At 50.0% G+C, this 18782-nt stretch overlaps 1 protein-coding gene across 2 annotated transcripts in view; it reads left to right on the top strand.

The window, feature by feature from the left end:
* Morn1 (MORN repeat containing 1) overlaps positions 1-18782 on the top strand; it is a 59772-nt gene that overhangs the window by 19281 nt on the left and 21709 nt on the right. For both annotated transcript variants that reach the window (XM_076933599.1, XM_034504084.2), the window contains 2 exons: positions 5079-5202; positions 5661-5833. In XM_076933599.1, the coding sequence (XP_076789714.1) occupies positions 5079-5202; positions 5661-5833 (297 nt within the window). The remainder of the gene's footprint in view (positions 1-5078; positions 5203-5660; positions 5834-18782) is intronic.

Genomic DNA, 18782 nt, shown 5'->3' with positions numbered 1-18782 from the left:
TGATCACAGTGAGTCTTTGGGAGAGGCTAGCCATCACTTAGCATGGAGCCTGTAGTTCTTAGACATAAAGCTGTTTAATTAACACTTTGATCCCTCCCACCTCACCAAAGTACATTTCCCATATACATACATTGCAGTGTTTTTTAAAAATCTATTAATAAATTACTGTTTCCCAGGATGTATTTGATTACAGTTGTTTTATTAATATGATTAATGATTACTGCTGATTTTGTTATATCTTTTGGAGGTGTTTGGGGGAAATTAATATAGTGTCATGTAGCCTAGGCTGTCCCCAAATTTGATGTGTAACTGAGGGTGACCTTGAGCCCCTGAAACCCTCCTTTCTCTACCTCCTGGTACTGCAGCCGAGCAGCGCACTGACCACATCCATGTATGAGATGCTGGGTAAAGAGTTTTACATTTGCAGCTCCTGATGTTTCGTCTGTGGCCTATTTGAAGTTACCCTCTGTGAAACAGAAATCCATGAATGTGGCTTCTAGTTGTCCCAGTACCCATTGCTTAAAAACTTTTTTTTATCTAATGAATTGTCTTGGGATTTAATTTGCTGCAATTTTTAAAATAATTTCCCCTCCATGTCTATGAAGGATATTGGTCTGGGATTTTATTTTCTCTGCCCACTTTGATTCTTAGAAGAATTTGTATTGGACTGATGTCTTTTATTTTAAACTCAGAGCTTCACACATGCTGGGTAATTATTCTACCGACTGAGTAGTGTCCCAGCCCTTTGGTCTGGGCATTTTGTTTTGGGCAGGGGGTGGTGGTGGTGTGGTTTGGTTTGGTTTGGTGTGGTTTGGTTTGGTTTGGTTTGGTTTGGTTTAGTTTAGTTTGGTTTGGTTTGGTTTTTTGAGACAGGTTTTCTCTGTATAGCCCTGGCTGCCTTGGAACTTGCTTTGTAGACCAGGCTGGCCTCAAACTCACAGAAATCCATCTGTCTCTGCCTCCCAAGTGCTGGGATTAAAGACATGAGCCATCACACCTGGCTGATCATATATTCTTTTTTTGTTTGTTTGTTTTTGTTTTTTGTTTTTTGTTTTTTGTTTTTCGAGACAGGGTTTCTCTGTGTAGCCCTGGCTGTCCTGGAACTCACTCTGTAGACCAGGCTGGCCTCAAACACAGAAATCTGCCTGCCTCTGCCTCCCAAGTGCTGGGATTAAAGGCGTGCGCCACCACTGCACAGCTCATATATTCTTTACTTGAATTATTACTTCTCATATTTTCCCTGCAGTTTCTTAGAACTTCCTATTTACATAGCTTCGTGTTATCTGTAAATAAGTTGAATTTTACATCTTCCCTTTCAATCCCAGTGCACTGTCTTCCTCTCAGTTGCTTTATTTTACATTTTCCACGAGCAATGTGGTAAGTTCTAGTTGCTCTGCATTGTCTCCAATGCTTATTCTCTTATACAACTGCCTGCAGTGGCCCCTCACTGGGTCCAGGTTGCATTTCCCGGAAGGCTAATGGCATTGCACACCTGCATCCTGTGCCATCCACCAAGTGCGTTTCTACCGTGGAGAACTGTCTCTTCAGACTCCCTGCTTATTTTTAAAATGGGATAGTCTTGGCCAGGCACAGTAGCCCATGCCTTTAGTCCCAGCCCTTAGGAGGCAGAGACAGATGGACCTCTGAGTTCAAGGTCAGCCTGGTCTAAGTAGTGAGTTCCAGGACAGCCAGAGCTGCATATTGAGATCCTGTCTCAAAAAGGCAAGCGTGCAGTCTTAAATATGAGCCATAAGACTGTTCTGTAAGTCTAGAGTCGGGCGCCAAATCAGCCTTGCAAGTTTCCCAGCTTGCGGCCTGTCTTGTAGCTTCTCAGGACTCAAAGGTCCATGCTGATGAAACCCACTTCATCAAAGCGACAGAGCATCAAAGGAAAGGTTCTAGTACTGTACTGGCCATATCTGAGAACTTTGAGTAACCAGAGTGTCTTAGTCAATGTCCTAATGCTATAAAGTGATCCCATGGCCACAGCAACTCTTATAGAGGAAAACATTTAATTGGGAAGATCTTACAGTTGAGAGGCTTAGTCCATTATCATCGTGTCGGGGATGCCGACATGGCCAGGAGCATCTAAGTTGCACGAGAGTAGCTAAGAGCTCAATATCCCAATCTACAGGCAACAGGCAGGGAGAGAGACAGAGAGACAGACAGAGACAGAGAGACAGACAGAGACAAGACAGAGCCATTGGACCTGGCTTAGGCATTTGAAACCCCAAAGCCCACCCCCAGTGACACTCTTCCTCCAGCAAGGCCACACAAACCTAATACCACTCCCTAAGCATTCAAGTATGAGTCTATGGTGGCCATTCTTACTCAAACCACCACCCAGGGCCATAAAGATTCATAGCCCTGCAGCTCAGGCTGGACTCAGACTCTCCTCCTCGCAAGTATTGGGTTCTAGTTGTGCTTGAACTTCCCCTTTCTAACTGATTCACATTAAGCACAATTATTATTACAGTAGATGAAGACTTTTTTTGGTCCCAGCAGTTTCCTTTCATCAGGCTGTGCAGCAAGCCCCTTTACCTGCTGAGCCATCTTGCTGGCTCCTTGCCTCATTACTTAGGACTCCATCTACTCTCTTCTGGCTTTCCTTCCCTCCTATAGCAGATGAGGTCTCATCTCGTTTCATCCCTCCTGGCCACCGCTTGTAATGGAAACTGGTTGTTGATGTCTGGAGGCACCTTGAACCTTGATTTGCTTTCCCTTTGAGGGATGCCTTGAGGTGGCCTCTGTAGGCTCCTGGTTCTTCCTCAGTGATGGACAGTTGCTGCCCTGTCATTGCCTGAGCCTGAGCCTCTTGCATCCATGGACTTGCAGTTGCAGCACATTAGGAAAAATGTCAGCCGTTATTTCTCCCAGTCGTCTGTTTTATTTCATGTGTGTGAGATTGCTAGAAACGTCTCGCTGCTGGCAGAAGCCCCTTCTCTCTGTTCTTTTCTTTCTTCCTCCCTTCCCTCCTTGTTTGGTTTGTTTGGATGACTTCTCCAGCTCTATTCTCAGGCTCACGAATCTTTTCTTTTGCATCCGTTTATTTGCTGTGGATCCTATCCACTGCACTTTTTAACTTCACTCGTAATTTGCAGAATCTCTCTTTGCATGCCTGGCTGGCCCTGACTCCGCAGCAGCCCCTCCTGCCTCAGCCTCGTGGGTGCTAGGGTTGCAGAAGTGGAGCCACCATGTCCTGCAGCCCTGCAGTTTCCCACCTCTGGTTCCTTTCTTACCTCCTGTGCTTCTGCTTTCTCTGCTGAGCGAGCCGAGTGTAAGAACACGGCTATCGTGCTGGATCCTCTGCTCTCGGTTTTGAGACAGGGTCTCAAACTCACTCTGTGGGTAAGGGTGTCGCTAAGCTCCTGCTCATCCCCACCTACCACTCTAAGTGCTGGGATTCCAGCCTGGATCCCAATAAATTTCCTTTTGTCCCTGATTGTTAATTCCAGCACCCTGGGTCAGTTGCAACCAATTTATTTTTTCCTCATTACACACCATACTTTCCTGCATTCTTTGCATGCCCGGTAATCTTTGATTTAACGCCAGACATTGTAAATTTTACTTTGTTGGACGCCAGATATTTTTGTATTCCTATAAATATTCTTGAGCTTTTGTCCTGAAGCAGAGTGAAGTCATGTAGAGAAGGCGTAATCCTTTTGGCCTTGCTTTCATGACTAGTCCAGCAGGTCTGAAGGACAGAGCATCCAGTACCAGCTTTTCGCCAGGACAGAAGCAAGGCCCTCAGAGCACCTAACCAGTTCCCTGGGACTTGTGAGTCTCTCCATCTAGGCTAGTAGAGACAGGCGTCCCCAGCCCTGTGAGTCCCATGCCTGAGTGTCCATTAGTTCTTAGCCCGGTGGAGTCTTCTTTCCTCTGTGCCCTAAGCTGTGCTCTGATACCCCTGGACCCTACGTAACTCCTTCTCTGTATTTGCAGCTCTTTCTCTTCAGCTGAGAGAGTCTATTGGGAAGCACCAGAGATCTGAGCTGACCCCCTCACTGCTACCTCAAGTCAGAGCAGTGGGGTCTGTCACTTTGTCTAAGCTTTCCCTCAGTTTGTGGGGCCTGGCCACTCCCTAAGACCCCTGTGAGTCTGGAGACTCACCTCAAGAGCTGTGTCAGGTCTGGGAGCTCAGGACGGTTGCTCCCCCTCATCACACTCCTGCCCATCACTGCCACAGCCATTCTGCTCCACCCACAACAGTCAAGATGTTCCCTTATGTTAGCCAACTCGTCTCTCTGCTGGGTCCTCCAGGTGTGGACATGTGCCTGGCTCCACCACCTCTCCACCACCCCAGAAGGGCATGGTGATCTGTGGCTCAGAAAAGACAGCGCTTTCTGCTCCTCAGGCCCTGTGCTCTGGAGAGCATGTGTGCTCAGTCAGACATTGCTTTTAGGGATCCGCTGTACTAGTATCTGGCCCTGTATTAGTGACCAGAGAGGAGGAGGATTGAGGCTGAGCCTGTAGCCTATGGTCAAGCTGGTAGATGAGCAGAAAGAGCACCTGACCAACTGAGGGCAAGTTGTAGCACATCAACCCATGTGCTGGTTAGGAAGAGACCTGCCCAGAGCATGAAGGCAATTGGCCAGTACAGATGGCCTTCAGGGACCCAAGGCCCAGAGCCGAAGAGCCAGTGTCCAGGATCCAAGGTGAAGGAACAAAGTTGCGAAGGGAAAGATAACACTGGCTGGGCGGTGGTGGCGCACGCCTTTAATCTCAGCACTTGGGAGGCAGAGGCAGGCGGATTTCTGAGTTCGAGGCCAGCCTGGTCCACAGAGTGAGTTCCAGGACAGCCAGGGCTACACAGAGAAACCCTGTCTCAAAAAACCAAAAAAAAAAAAAGAAAAGAAAAGAAAAGAAAGAAAGAAAGAAAGAAAGAAAGAAAGAAAGGTAACACTGCAGGAGGAGACTTCTGCCAGGCATGCATCCACGGAAGGCACAAACAGTTATCAGTGGACAGCACAGATGCCTTTTACCTTAAACCACTGTGGAGCCCATCCACCCACCCCCGGCGGGCTCTTCCATCCCTCACACAGTGTAAGGACATGTCTCTTGATTTCTTCCTTTGGAAGGTGAGAGTGGTCGGATCCTGAAGATCTCAGCAGGAGTCAGATATGTGCAACTCCCAGAGTACTCTGAAGTCAGCTTTTTCAAGATGGATGAAGATCACATGGAGACACCCATCCAGACTCCGTTGTAAGGATGACACACCCTCCCTGGGGCACTGAGGATACTGGGCTGCAGAGAGGTCCCTATGTCCTCCTCCCCCGTATATCCCATGCACTACAACTAGGGCAGGCCTGAGACACAGTGCCAACCAGCCAGACTTTGAAAGGTAGAAACAGAAGTAGGTGGACTGACAGGGAGTGGGGGGCTTGAGGAAGCCGTACACCTCGTAATCAACAGGCACAGGACATAGAAGGGAAGCTACTCACTGGTTCTTCTTTGGCCTTGGTTGGACCCAGCTCGGCAAGCATTTCAGAATGAGCCACACAACCATCCAAGGATGACTTAATACTGTTCTTCAACTAACCTAAGTCCTAGGGTCAGGGCTAGGGCATATACAGAGTGTGGGTTGCCTTATCCCTGTCCCCCTGCCTGCCCCAGCCCTGCTCCCTTGACCCACACTGTGGTATTTGATGTCTCCTTCCTAGTGGGTTCCAGTGCGTTTCCTACCCCCTGTCTGTGCCCATGTCCTGGGGGCTGGAGTCCGGGTCTGCTGTGGAAAGTGCCAGAGTTGACCTGCTACTCTCCAAGAGAGACTCAGAGCCTGTGCTGGACTCAGGAGCCTTCCATGGCCAGGGAGACACCCTCAGCATCCTGCCAGGTGAGTGGATCATAGCAGCAATCAAGGGTATCCAAAGTAACAGAGCCATCAGAACCTGAGTATGTCGGTGACAAGGCACAGTGGACCTGGTGAAACATGAAGCTCAGGGCCTGAGCTGCCATCAGCAGAGAGCAAGTACAGCTGCCTTTACAGGGCCAGGGGGAGATGGGGCTTCCCATCTTGGGCGATCCTGTGGCCCACATTCTTACCATACAAACCCTGCAGCTATGAAGGACAACATGTGTCCTAGGCTGGTCAAACCTGTGGGACCCAACCTATGCTCAGCAGTACAGATGGTTGTGTGTCCATGGCCCTGTCTGGTCACAGGCTGCCAGGATTCCCAGTTCATGTCACTGCATGTGCGTTGGTTCACGTTTCACTGAGATGTGTTTCCTGCTTCCAGGCGGGACAGGACCTGCACCCTGGCCAGGTCCACCAGCTCAAAGCCAGATTTCCTTTGAGTTGTTTGAGAATTATTCATGCAATTGAAGTTTAATCACTACAGTCTGTTGTGCCTGATGGCATTAAGTTCTCTTATATTCTGATACATCACAAATATTGTTTGTATCTTTTTTTCCTTTGTTTTGGTTGTTTTGAGATGGGATCTCTCTACATAGCCCTGGTTGTCCTGGTACTCGCCGTGTAGACAGACCAGGCTGGCTAAAACCTTACAGGAATCTACCACCTCCGCCTCCTAGATGATGGGATTAAAGGTGTGAGCCACCTCTCTCTGGCCTCTTCTGGACATTTAACAGGACTGAGAAGGTTCTGTAAGAAGGTGTTCCAGGCAAAATCACATACCTTGTGTTTAGAACCCTTCGTGGACTCTCTTACTCCGCATTGGCAGCCAGGATCCCTAGCCCCCAGCACTGGGATCCTAGCTCTCTGGCTCTCAGGCACAGAGTGCAGGCTACAGGTCAGTGGTTCTCAACCTTCCTAACACTGCCTGTGACCCTTTACTACAGTTTCTCACGTAGTGGTGATCCCCAACCATAAAGTTATTTTTATTGCATCTTCATAACTGTAATCTTGTCACTTATAAATCATAATGTAATATCTGGATATGTAATAATATGTAGTATTAGATATGCAGAATATCTAATATGTGACCCCTGTGAAAGGATCGTTTAAGCCTCACAGGGGTCACAAGCCACATGTTAAGAACTGCTTCCCTAGGTGATTAGAAAGACAAAACCGGTTATTAGAAAACTGTAGCATGTCCCAGACCTGAAACCAAGAGTAGATGTGACATGGAGCTTCATAATTCCCCAGCACTTATATAAGCCTGGAATAGTTAGTGGTGGTTGGTTGGTTGGTTGGTTAGTTAATTTTTGAGACCTGTTCTTGCTATATAGACCACACAGACATCTTCCTCCTGCCTCACCTTTGCCAGTGCTAGAATTATGGGTATATGCCACCCATAATTCCTGGCAAAAGGCAGGGTTTGACAGAACATTTCTGATCATCGCAAGCATGCCTCAGACGTGTCTTTCCCACCTGCCTATTGCTGCACTGTGGCTGTCAGTGGGGGCCAGAGTCCTACCTTGACCCCCTTTAGTCCTTGCAAACTACACACAGCCCAAAGTCGAGTCCCTCTCTTTGGGGCTAGTACATGAATGCAATCACCAGGTGGCTGCCCAGTCATGTGAACACCCTGAAGCTTCCATTTAGGCATACGCCTGACACAGCTCCCTTACAGAGCCCTTCTGCCCCCAAGTCTGTTCTTGCCTTTTGCTTGCCTCAGCCTTTCAGCCCAGGAACCTTCATGCTGGCATTGGGCAGGGATGATCCCTCCCTCCCTCGATTGCTCCTCTCTTCTGATAGCTTAGTCTCTTCACAGGCTGGAGCTTCCTGTCCCCCAACTCTGCCTCATCTGCTCTCCTGGCTGTGTTACATTACAGCCTGTGGCCCCCAGCAAGCCTCACTCATCCTCTTGCCAGGTCTTTCCTGACCCCAGCTCCGGCTTGTCACAGGCTGTCCTACCTATTGTGGTACCTAAGCTCTCCTGAGCCTCCTCAGGTTCATCCCGAGGCTCCTGGGCTCCATGGCCCTCTACAGCCCTTCTATCAAAATTGCTGGTGGCTTGTGTTCCCTGCAGTTTTGTTTCTCACAGGGCAGAAGAGGGACAAAAAGCAGAGTGGTAAGGCAGAAGGCCGAAGTCTTGGCAGCACAGAAATCCTGCCAGTGGTCAGAGGTTTTTGCCAGGGCAGCAACATCTCTGACAAGAGGATTGTCCAGACAGCCATGTTGAGAAGCAGAAAAAGCTGCAGCTCCTCTCACAGAAACACAAAGGCTGGGGTGGGAACTCGTATTCTTTCCTTATGAGCAAGCTCCAGGCTCCAGAGGCCAAGCAGACCCATGAACAGAAGCCATGCTGATTTGGCCTGCGGGGACCGGCAGATCCAGTGAACCCCAGGAGGCAGCTTGGTCTATCTCCCCTCGTCTGTCTCCACCTCAGTCACAGGAGCAATTTCATGCTGCATTGGCAGAATAGTTCTCATATTTCTGCATAAAAATACTCACTGGGCGCCACGCCTTCTGCTCTGAGGGATTTTCAGAGCCAAGCACTGCTGTCTCAATGAAAACCAGGCCCCAGAATCCAGAGCTCATTCTATGCTGCTGAATGCGCCTGCCCTGTCTCCTGCAGGCAGTTCCCCAGTGTCTGTGTGCTGAGTCTGTGTGCTTTTGTCATAGGACAACCTAAGAAGAGGCTACCCAGGGGTCCCCAGCACATTCAGGGATAACACGGGAGCCAAAGTCACCAAGGGGCACAGGGATCCAGAGACCCCAGCACACTCAGGGTTAACACAGGAACCAAGCCCAAGTTCAATGTGAGACCTGTGAGGTGTTTATCACCCTGGGGTCTCAGTCACCCGGGAAATCACAAAGAGCATGAGTCTCCTTTCAGAAGAACCACAGTGCTTTGGATCTGATGCTTGAAGTCTGATATTGACCTTGGTCATTCTAGGCAAACTCTCTTGACTACAACCCTGGTCACTGTTCCCTGTAGGGAGCTCCTTGAGAGCTGACCAGCACCCCTGGACCTGGATGCCTTTTCTCTGTTTTCCTAACCAGACTCTGCTTATTCTGTAAAATGAGGTCACCAACCTCCACAGGCCATGTGTACAACCACCCCACCCCCCACCATGTGTAGGAGGGCTAGGTGAGGCAGACCCACCTAATCCAGACTGAACCAAGGTGGCAGACCAAGGGTCCAGGAAATGGCTTTCTATCTATTTCTACCTTTCTTCAAACTTTCTTGCCCAAGAGTCTCATGGAATGGGTAAATCTTTGCTCTTTGCTCTGTCTGCCCATCTGTCACAACAGGTGGGGTAAAGGGTCCGGGAGTGGCCTGTGGTAGACAGTTTCAGGCCCTTGGATCCCACTGGGAATTGAGCTCTTCTCCAAACAAGGGCCACATGAATTCCCACCCTTCTCCAGGAGTCTGTCAGGCCCCGGGGGCTCCAGTGCCCAGCAGGGACCGTGCTCCTTGCAGCTTCTTCCATTCTTCTGTTGCCATTTGCTGCATGGAAAACCCAGGTCTCTGGCAGGAAAAGGCAAAGGCCCAAGCCAAGAGGGATAGCAAGAGCCCAGGAGAGGCGATTCTGTTCCCCGGCCAGTGGTGACAACGGAGAGCATACCCTTCTCGCTCCATCCTTCAGGCTTACCCTTCTTTTCTGTGATCCATTTAGACAGATTTATTGTGTCACTAATTTTCAGACTATGATCTAGTTAAGCTAGTTTTCCTGCTATCAACGTAACATCCAAGACTGCCTTTTCTTTCCAGGTACTCTCTCCTGTTAATCTGCCTTATACCCAGTGACAAAGATGCACAACTGCTCTGCCCCAGTGATCCCAGCGATACTTTCAGGGTCCCCACCTAGCACCTCCAGTTTCCTTCTCTGGCCTGGAGCTCGTTGGAGAATGGAGGAGCCCTCTGACCATTGTGTCTCCTCCCTAGGCATTCTGCAAAGCCTTTAAGTCACTCCAGAAGTTTAACTGTCCTGGGCAAGAGCAAGAAACCCTCCCCACTGTGTGATAAGTGCCCCGTGGCCGGGAAGCCTGAATGTCACAGCTTAGAACAGAGCCTGTGCTGCCCGGGTCCTGGTGCAGGCTTCTCCCACATCTGGGGCTGCTCCTAGAGCCCTTCTCTGGGTTGGCAGGAAGGAGGCATCCAGAGAGGCACGCCTCGACCTGTGACAAGGAGCTAGAAGGCAAGCCCTACAACAGAAGTGCCAAGCTGTGCTTAGAGTCCAGCCAAAGCAGTCTTATTGTGTAAGGGGAAAGTGGACCGGGAACTGTGTCCTTAGAGTGGACTTCAGTATTTAAGAACTAACAAACAAACTGATTATCTTGCTCTTGTCCCTGGCATGGTCCCTTTGCTTTCTCACTGGGTCCCTGGTGCCAATATTCTCCCTTCTAGGCAGATCCTTGCCAAGGGCCTATGAGGTCACCTCAGGCCCTGTGGTTCTGAATGCTCTGTGAAGAGCTGAGGGACAGCTTTGCAGCAGAAGCTTAGAGCTGCTTCCTACGCTGGACTGGAAGGAGCCAGGTACCACACACGGGCCCTGTGGGTAGGATGTCCTGACTGTGTTTGGTCAACTCAGAAAGTGTCTGCTTACCTCACCAGCCACCTAGACAAGTCACTAAGGAGCAAGGCAGAGACAAGAGCTCACAGAGCTCAGTCAGTAGACACTAACTCAGCAGAAGGCCTGAGTGAAGAGGACTAGGAGCTGCGTGGTTCTCATTCTTGCTGAGACATCTTAGGCTGATGCTTCTGTGTGGGGCACATAAGACACCACTAGAAGCCACGTGTGTGTGTGTGGGGGGGGGGCACATAAGACACCACTGGAAGCCGTGTGCACAGCCAGAGACAAGGATGATTCTCATCCCTCCCCTCCATGCTCTAGCCGATGGGCAGATATAGGGGACTGACCTGTGTTCCCGACAAATATGGCTTCACTGAGTAGCGCTCAGGGTGAGTCCACTGGTGTTTGCTTCTTCCTCAGACAGCAGGCAGGGGCAGGGCAGGCCCATCACCAGCCCTGGAGCCCCCACTTTTGTCTTTTGTTCTGCTCTGTGTCATTTTTGTTTACCATGGCATGATCCTAAACACCTCTGACATCATGCTAAATCTTACTAAGCAGGAAGGAGAGCATATGGGGCAGAACTCGATCATACAGCCACGCATCTGTCCCATGGAGATAAGCATAGCGTGCCAGCAAAGATTAGGCTCCATTGTTAGAGAAGAAGGAGAGACTGGACACTGGGCATCTTTGCCAAGTAGAAATTCCATCGAGGCACACCATCCATGCTGTGTGCATAGACGGATATCTGAGAGGCTCCCCAGTACCACCTGAGGCACAGACCGTGGGTCCACTCTGCATCTGTGACAAAGGCTGCCCCATTTCCCTGCAGCCCAGCCTCTAATATCCCAGACCACGGGGCTGTGACGATTGGTGGTGAGCAGGCCAGGCAGTTGCTTCTGCCAATGCAGCAGGGAGTGTGGAGAGGGCCACAGTGGCCTCAGCTGACTTCACATTGCAGGCGTTTTCCAGGTTGACCAGCAGCCTCTGCTCAGGGTCATTCATGTGACAGTGACTAGGACAAGCCACCTAGCCCACTCCCACCATCTACTCCCTAGAGGACAGTGTGTTCACCCGGTCTACTGTTTCGCACCTTTGGATGCCGAGGGGTTTCCGTTTGGAGGTCAGGCTGCCCTGGGGATGAGGGGGAAGGCGGCTGTGGGTGAACTATAGAGCACACGTGAGTCAGACCTGAATTAAAGAAGAGCAGGAGGCAGACACGCTTTAAAGCAATCACAGTGTTTCAACGTGTTCCCAAAGCCCAAGGCCAACAGCCATTGGTAGAGGGAATCCCGTCTCCCAAGGTTGAAACAACCCTGCCCCTCTGCACCCCCAACCTACCCTCAATTCCTCTGGACTGAAAGATAACGGGCTTGCATGTGACACAGTGGCCTAGTGAGAGGGAATAGGGCTCCTGAGCTTCCTTGGTCTGGGATTCCAGACAATTCAGGAAACAAACCCTCTAAAAACTTGTGTTTCCACTTTCACAAATAATCAAACGAAGAGAGACAGCATGCTCTGCATCGGGAGCCCTAAAGTCAGTAATAGGTAATTGCAAAATGTGATATTTCATTATTCTGTTGGTATGAAATATTTCAGTTGTTTTAATTGTTTGTTTTTTTTTTTAAGTTTCCAGTAGACTATTTGCATTTCGATGAGCAGAACCGACAATTCCTAGGCGTGGATTATTGCCAGATATTGCAAGTCCTATTTTGGATAAATTACAGCACCCAGATTTTAGCAACAAAGCACATTGATTTTATATTCAAAGGGCTTTTTATATTTAGTCTCTTAACCTTTTGTAATTCCCACCCACAGCTTGAAGCGCAGAGCCCTTTGTGTTCCTTGTTCTCGGTGGGGCGTCTGCCGCGCCCCGCAATTTGGGCCCATTGACTCATGCGGCAGGTGCGGATGATTGCGGGTGGACTCTGTGGGTGCAGGCTGCTGATTGCAGGACGGATGAGGTGGGCTCTGGGCCCTGTGGCTCAGACAATCCCTTACAAATTAGCTTTGGGAACTTAGAAGAACCATTGCAGTAAGAGGTCACATTTCTCTCTCTCTCTCTCTCTCTCTCTCTCTCTCTCTCTCTCTCTCTCTCTCTCTCGTCTCTCTCTCCCCTCTCTCTCTCCTCTCTCTCTCTGATGCACAAAACAATCCTGCTGCATGTTTCCAGTTGGTCTGAATGGTCTCTCTTTTTAGTGTGTTGGATAAATGATTTTGAGTATTCATTGAATTTGATCTATGAAGAATCAGCTGTTACCGTATGGCAATTTTAAAAACCAAGGTGCCCTTTGCAGCTAATTCAGTCTTGCCAATAAAGTGGCAGAATGTTTAGCAGAGAATTTCTGGAAATTTTCACCACCTCGCAGGGTGACACGGCATTTTAATATTAATTGTCTGTGGTTAATTACGGCAGGATAGCCCGAGAGAGCCATATTTCTAAAGTGGAGTTTGTACTATAAATTCTTTTGTAAGGAATTATTATATAGAGGGAAGGCCCCAGAAAGATGTAGCATGAAAAGATGTATTACTTCCCATACCAAGGTCGCAATGGGAGTGGAAGTTTGCTCAGATGTCAGTCTGTGCAGACACACAGAGGGCTTGTGGGGTGTGCGGGGTCCCCACATGCTAACCCTGAACACACTCGGCCTGCAGTTGACATGCAGGCGGGCTGGAGGGGGAGGACAGACACACACACACACACCAGGACTCAGCTGTCTCTTCAGCATAACTGTGCTCTGTTTCTCTCTTGAGTAAAGCTGAATCTCTCTCACTGCCTCCTTCCCCTGGGGCTTCTTAATTCTCACAGGTTCTCTCTCTTCACATATAAAAAAGGGTTTAATTCTATTTTTGTCCTTATCTATGGGGGGAAGACGTGTTCATGCCGTGGTATATATATGGAAGTCAGAGCCCAGTTATCCTGAGTCGGTTCTCTCCTTCCACTCTGTGGTTCCAGGGGATCAAACTCAGGTCAGGCTTAGCAGCAAGCCTCTCTACCTGCTGAGCTATCTCATCAACCCCTGAGGTTCTCTCTTGATGTTTTTTTTTTTTTCCCTCTCTCTTCCTATCCTAAGCAAATCAATCCTAAAATTATTAAGTCTTAATAATGAGGACATATCTGGGGCCCATGTGACCACAGAAGACATAGCCTAAGTGGCAAAAAGAAGACTCACTGCACAATGTGATCTGAGCCTGAGGTTGGGGGAGGCTCTGTGAGGATCATGGTAGTTACAGAGTCAGGATACCAGAGTAGCTCCAGGGAGCCCCTGCCTCGAAAGCCCTGAGACAAGAGGTCAGAGGGCGTTTGAGTGAGCATCTGTATTACATAGGCAGATGTAAAGGTGGACATAGCTGTGGACCTGTGGACCTCTGGACAAACAGCTGGGCCTGTGAGCAGCTCCACCCCCAGCAGCAGAGAGCAGGCACAGCACCTGGTGCTGGAGGCTCACACACTGCCTTCATGAGAGCCAGTGCAGAGGTGAGTGCCCCCCCCCCACCTCTGCAGAGCTGGATGAAGCCAGAGGTGGAGGCAGACACTGCAGGCCAACCTCAGACAACTGGGCATTTAAATGCAGAGCGACCCTGAATCAGAGGCCACTAAGTAGTGTGAACCTGAGCCTCAAAGAAGCATGTCTGGGATGTCACATAAGGCTAATGCCATGTGATGTTTTTCATGGCCTTGAAACCCCATAAAACCCTGTCAGGAAGAGATGGTGCCCAGTGGAGCCTGGAAGCTGTCACTGTAACCAAGCCCCAGAGAGGACCCTTAGTAATTTCACAGAACGTCCGTTCCACCCAGAGATGGGAGCAGACACGAGGCCATGTTTGCCAAAAATGCAATCTGCATCTAACTATAGTAGGACCTGTGACAGACAGACTTTCCCCAGAGGGCGTAGCCTGGAACTTTCGTAAGTTCCAGGGTCACATTGGTCAGGAAAAGGCCACGGTCTCTGGCCTTGAGCTCCTGTCATGGACAGGTGCTTTGTGAGTTGCCGTGGGAGAGAGACTAAGTCGGGAAGCCTTAGGGGTGATTGCAGGCCCTGATATCTGCTGTGTCTACAGCTGTCTGTAGAACTGAGACATTTTATCTTGATGGACTTTTGCTGTACTAGGGATGGAAGCCAGGGCCTTGCAAATACCAGCACACAAATACCACTGAGCCACACCCCTCGCGTTCCCCAATAGCTTTTATGAGTAAAGAAAGAAAAGACCTTCCTCCCCTCCTACCTACAGTTTCCTAAGAGTTTGCAGTTGCTGGACAGGTTTGAGCAGCACCTTGATGTCAAGATGGAGCCTGCAGCCCTTGCAGCCTTTTGTGCCCATCCTTCCAAGCATGAGGAACCCTGCTGGCCCCTGTAGCTGTGGTCCACAGTAGGACCGTGGGTAGCCTTAGCAGCCTTAAAGGAGCCTGGTTCTCCCCACGTACCTTTGGCCCCACTGTTCTGTTTTGAGCTGGACATGAATCCCCCTAGCTCTGAGAACCAGGAGGCCTCCCCACCGCTACCAGAAAGGAGGTGGTGACACGCTCTACCATGCACGGGCTTCCTGGGGCAGCAAGTCACGGCATATGGCATGGGGCAGTGGCCCACTGGAAGCATTGCGTCTTAAATGGTAGATGGTTACAAGCACTGTCACTGCACAGGTGGCTCGGCCTACTCCACTGTCATCTTCTACCGACAGTGCCAACGCAGGAGCCGTTCCGGGACAGAGAGACAGAGACAGAGAGAGAGAGAGAGAGAGAGAGAGAGAGAGAGAGAGAGAAAGGAAGTGTGGCCCACTCTATGGAGGACCCTGGTAGAGGTGCAGGGACAAGCAGATCTCCAGACCAGGCTCTGTCTCCATGGGAGCATTAGCTCCCTACTGCCCCAGGCTGGAAAGGCTCATGCCTGCTGTCTCAGGTGGTCCTCAGGGCTGAGATCACCCTCTTCTGTTACTCTGGGCCATTCTAAAGACCTCCCACAGATGAGTAGCAAGGTTGCCTGCATCCTTGTCAGCCTTGAGGACAGTTTTGTTGTGCGTTTCTTTTTTTTTTTTTTTTTGGTTTTGTTTTGTTTTTAAACTAGAGTCTATGAGCCAGGTGGTGGTGGTGCATGCCTTTAATCCCAGCACTCAAGAGGCAGAGGCAGGTGAGTCTCTGAGTTCAAAGCCACCCTGGTCTATGGAGCAAGTTCCAGGACAGGCAGAGCTACACAGAGAAACCTTGTCTCAAAAAAAAAAAAAAAAAAAAAAAAAAAAAAAAAAAAAAAAAAAAGCCAAAACAAAACAGGGTCTGTGAAGTCCTGGCTGCCCTGTGTCCTGACTGAACTCACTCATGTAGATCAGGCTAGCCTTAAATACACAAGAAATTCCCCTGCCTCAGCCTCCTAAGGTGTGTGTGCTATCTCACCTGGCTTCAGGAGCAGTGATGAGGGAATTGAGAGAGAGGCCAAGTCAGCAAGAGGCACCTTTGGGAGCTGCAACACTGACCTAGTAGCCCCCTCTTGCCTGCCACTCCCCTGCACCCAGGACCCCTAGCTCTCCCTGCTCTGTGAGTGCTGGCATGAGGTTGGCCAGAGTAGGAACCCCAACCATTCCTAATCCTGTGATCAGAGCCCTGTTCATCTGTGGCCTTGACCTGGGGCCCTCTAGTCAGTTTCTGATCATTCAGGGTGCCCTAATATTGAGAACTGTGGGTATCTATCCTGCCCAGGGACATAAGGTCCCATACTCCAGGCTACAGCCACTTAGGGTGGGGCAGAGTTTCAGGAGTACTACAGGCATGGTGGACACCCAGACTCCTATCTGGGCTGACTTTGCTGTCTGTTTTTCTGTTCTTGCTACCTACCCAGCTGTCCGGCAGCTGCCGCTTCTGAGCAGAGCTGCCTGCAGATGAAATGCGATCAGGAACCCCACATAAGCAGGCACCTGAGAACCCCATACTAGCTCCTCCTGGCCTGGGGCTCTTCCAGCATCCCCACAGGGCCTGCTGCTGTCCCAGTGGCCCAGCCTTGCTGTGTCGCTATATACAAACAGCTTGGCTGGGGAGAGCCTCCTGAAGGGGAGGAGTGGGCAGGGCTGTCAGAAGCAGACTCAGAAAGAACCTCGAATTAGCCCAAGTCTTGGAAGCTTGCCAGCAGCAGCACGATGGCTTCCCTGTTCCAAGGCAGTTCTGACACAGAGCTCCAGAGGCAGGCATGGAGCAGCCGCGTGCCTGAGGCTGCGAGTTTCACAAAGGAGTTTCCAACTGGCTTAGGCGTGGCACAGAGCGTGGGCTCTTCAGAAAGAAAGAAAGAAAAAAAAAAAAAGTCACATGGGCAGCCAGGGGCTCATGCCAGTTTACCTCAGCACTTGGGAGGCTGAACTAGGATTGTTGTGAGTTCAAGGCTGGCTGGGGCTCCATAGCTCTAAACCAGCCTGGGCTACATGATGAAACCCTGCGTTAATTTTTTTTTTTTTTTTTTTTTTTTTTTTTGAAGCTACCATGTCGAACCCAAGCAGGAAAGTCACTCCAGTGTTCACACTCTGGGTCCGAAGACAAGCTCTTGTAAAACACTCAGTGTGAGAAACAGGGCCATAACTAAGGATAATTTTCACTTTCCATGCTTCAGGAAAGCAGGGAAGACTACACTGAGCCCCTCCGGGCAAATATGTGTTGGGTGGAGTAAGGATGGGTTTCTGCACAGCCTTGGTGCCTCGTGCTTCTCATGGCTCTGCTGAGCAGACACAGTGCTGCATCTGCCTGGGGCCCCAGAGCCACCACTGACCACCAAGAGCCTAGCTCAGAAAACAGATAGAGGGCAGTCACCATTGTCACCAGGCTGTGCACCACCCCGTCCAGAGTTCTAGAGATCAACATTTGGAATTTTATTTATTTATTTATTTATTTAGTTTTTTAGTTTTTATAGAGTCTCTTGTAGCTCCCGGGCTGGCTTCATGTTATGTAGTCAGGGGCAATCCTAAGCCTCTGATCCCCTACCTGCACTTCCCCAGTGCTGTGAGCATAGGCATGTACCGCCCCCATGCCCAATCTGAAGTTTTTGATAAAAGAATAAATCAAAACTGTCCAGTCAGGAAAGAAGAACTGTCTGGAGGAATAGCTCAGCAGTTTAGAGCCATGGCTGCTTTTCCCAAGGACTCAGGTTCAAGACCCAGGGCAGCCCACAACTATCTCTGACTTTAGTTCCAGGGAATCAGATGCCCTCTCCTGCCTTCCTCGAGCACCAGGCATGCATGTGGTGCACAGACATGCATGCAGGCAAACACCATAACTCATAAAATAATAAAATCTCAAAGAGAAAAAACAAAAACCAAAAGCTGGCCTGTGGGGAGAGGAGACAGGGCAGGGGTGAAGCTAGAGACTGGAGGGTATTTCCCTGCATGAAAAATATTCATTACACAGCTGATTCTCCATCTAGGCCCCCTGGCCCCTAATCAAATAGTGTAGCCACAGGAGGGTCCATGCAGCATACAGACAACAGACTGTCCTCCAAAACTGAGACAGTTCCACCTTCGTGACCAGGCAGATGACCTATAGTAGTAACTCAGGGGTCATTCTGACACAGGCATCTCAGAGGAGCAAGGGTTTACTTCGGCTCATGGTTTTCAGAGTTTCCATCCATGGCCACTTGGCCCCATGCACTTAGGCAAGATGCCTTAGCAGCAAGAACATGTAATGGAGAAGGGTTGTCTTTACATACGCTGGTGTGTGTGGTGGCAGGTGGACCCAGAGGCTTTTGTACACAGGGGATCCAAACTCAGGTCCTCAGGCTTGTTCAGCAAGTACTTTACCCACTGATCCAGCTCACCCACCTCCCTCTTCACTTCCCAGTGGACAGAAACCACCGAGAGTACATTAGAGGCCTGATATAACCTTCAAATCTATGCCCCAGTGACCTGATATAGCCTTCAAATCTATGCCCCAGTGACCTGATTCCCTTCAGAGTTTCTTCAACCTCCCAAAACAGTGCCACCAGCTGGAGACCAAGAACTGAGCACATGAGAGACATATCAAACCATTCCTCTGCCCAACAGGAAGCAGGAACAGCCCACAGGGCAGGTCACCTGAGAACGGTGGGGCACTCGCCCTCCACCCCACATGCCTGGGCCTGTTCCCCCACTTACAAAGGAGGCAGTGGGTGATCTCTGGGTGGGTGCAGGCTGCGTGAGCAGTGTTTAGTCGGGCTCTGGTCCTGGAAGCCTCAGGGTGCTGCACGTGATTGCTGGCCCCAGGGAAAGCTGAGTAATCTGAAAGCTGGAGGGCTACCTGCAGAGACTGGGTAGAAATCAGGCACTGCTTGATGCCCAAAGCTTGAGGTGTGGAACCTCTGTCAGCAGACAGCAGGCCCTCCAAGTTAGCCCCAGCCACAGTAGGGCCCAAAGAGTAA

The sequence above is a fragment of the Arvicanthis niloticus genome, chromosome 5 (assembly GCF_011762505.2).
Source record: "Arvicanthis niloticus isolate mArvNil1 chromosome 5, mArvNil1.pat.X, whole genome shotgun sequence".
Taxonomy (NCBI): domain Eukaryota; kingdom Metazoa; phylum Chordata; class Mammalia; order Rodentia; family Muridae; genus Arvicanthis; species Arvicanthis niloticus.
Note: the sequence above shows the minus strand (reverse complement) of the source record. Positions and strands in the feature narration are given on the sequence as shown.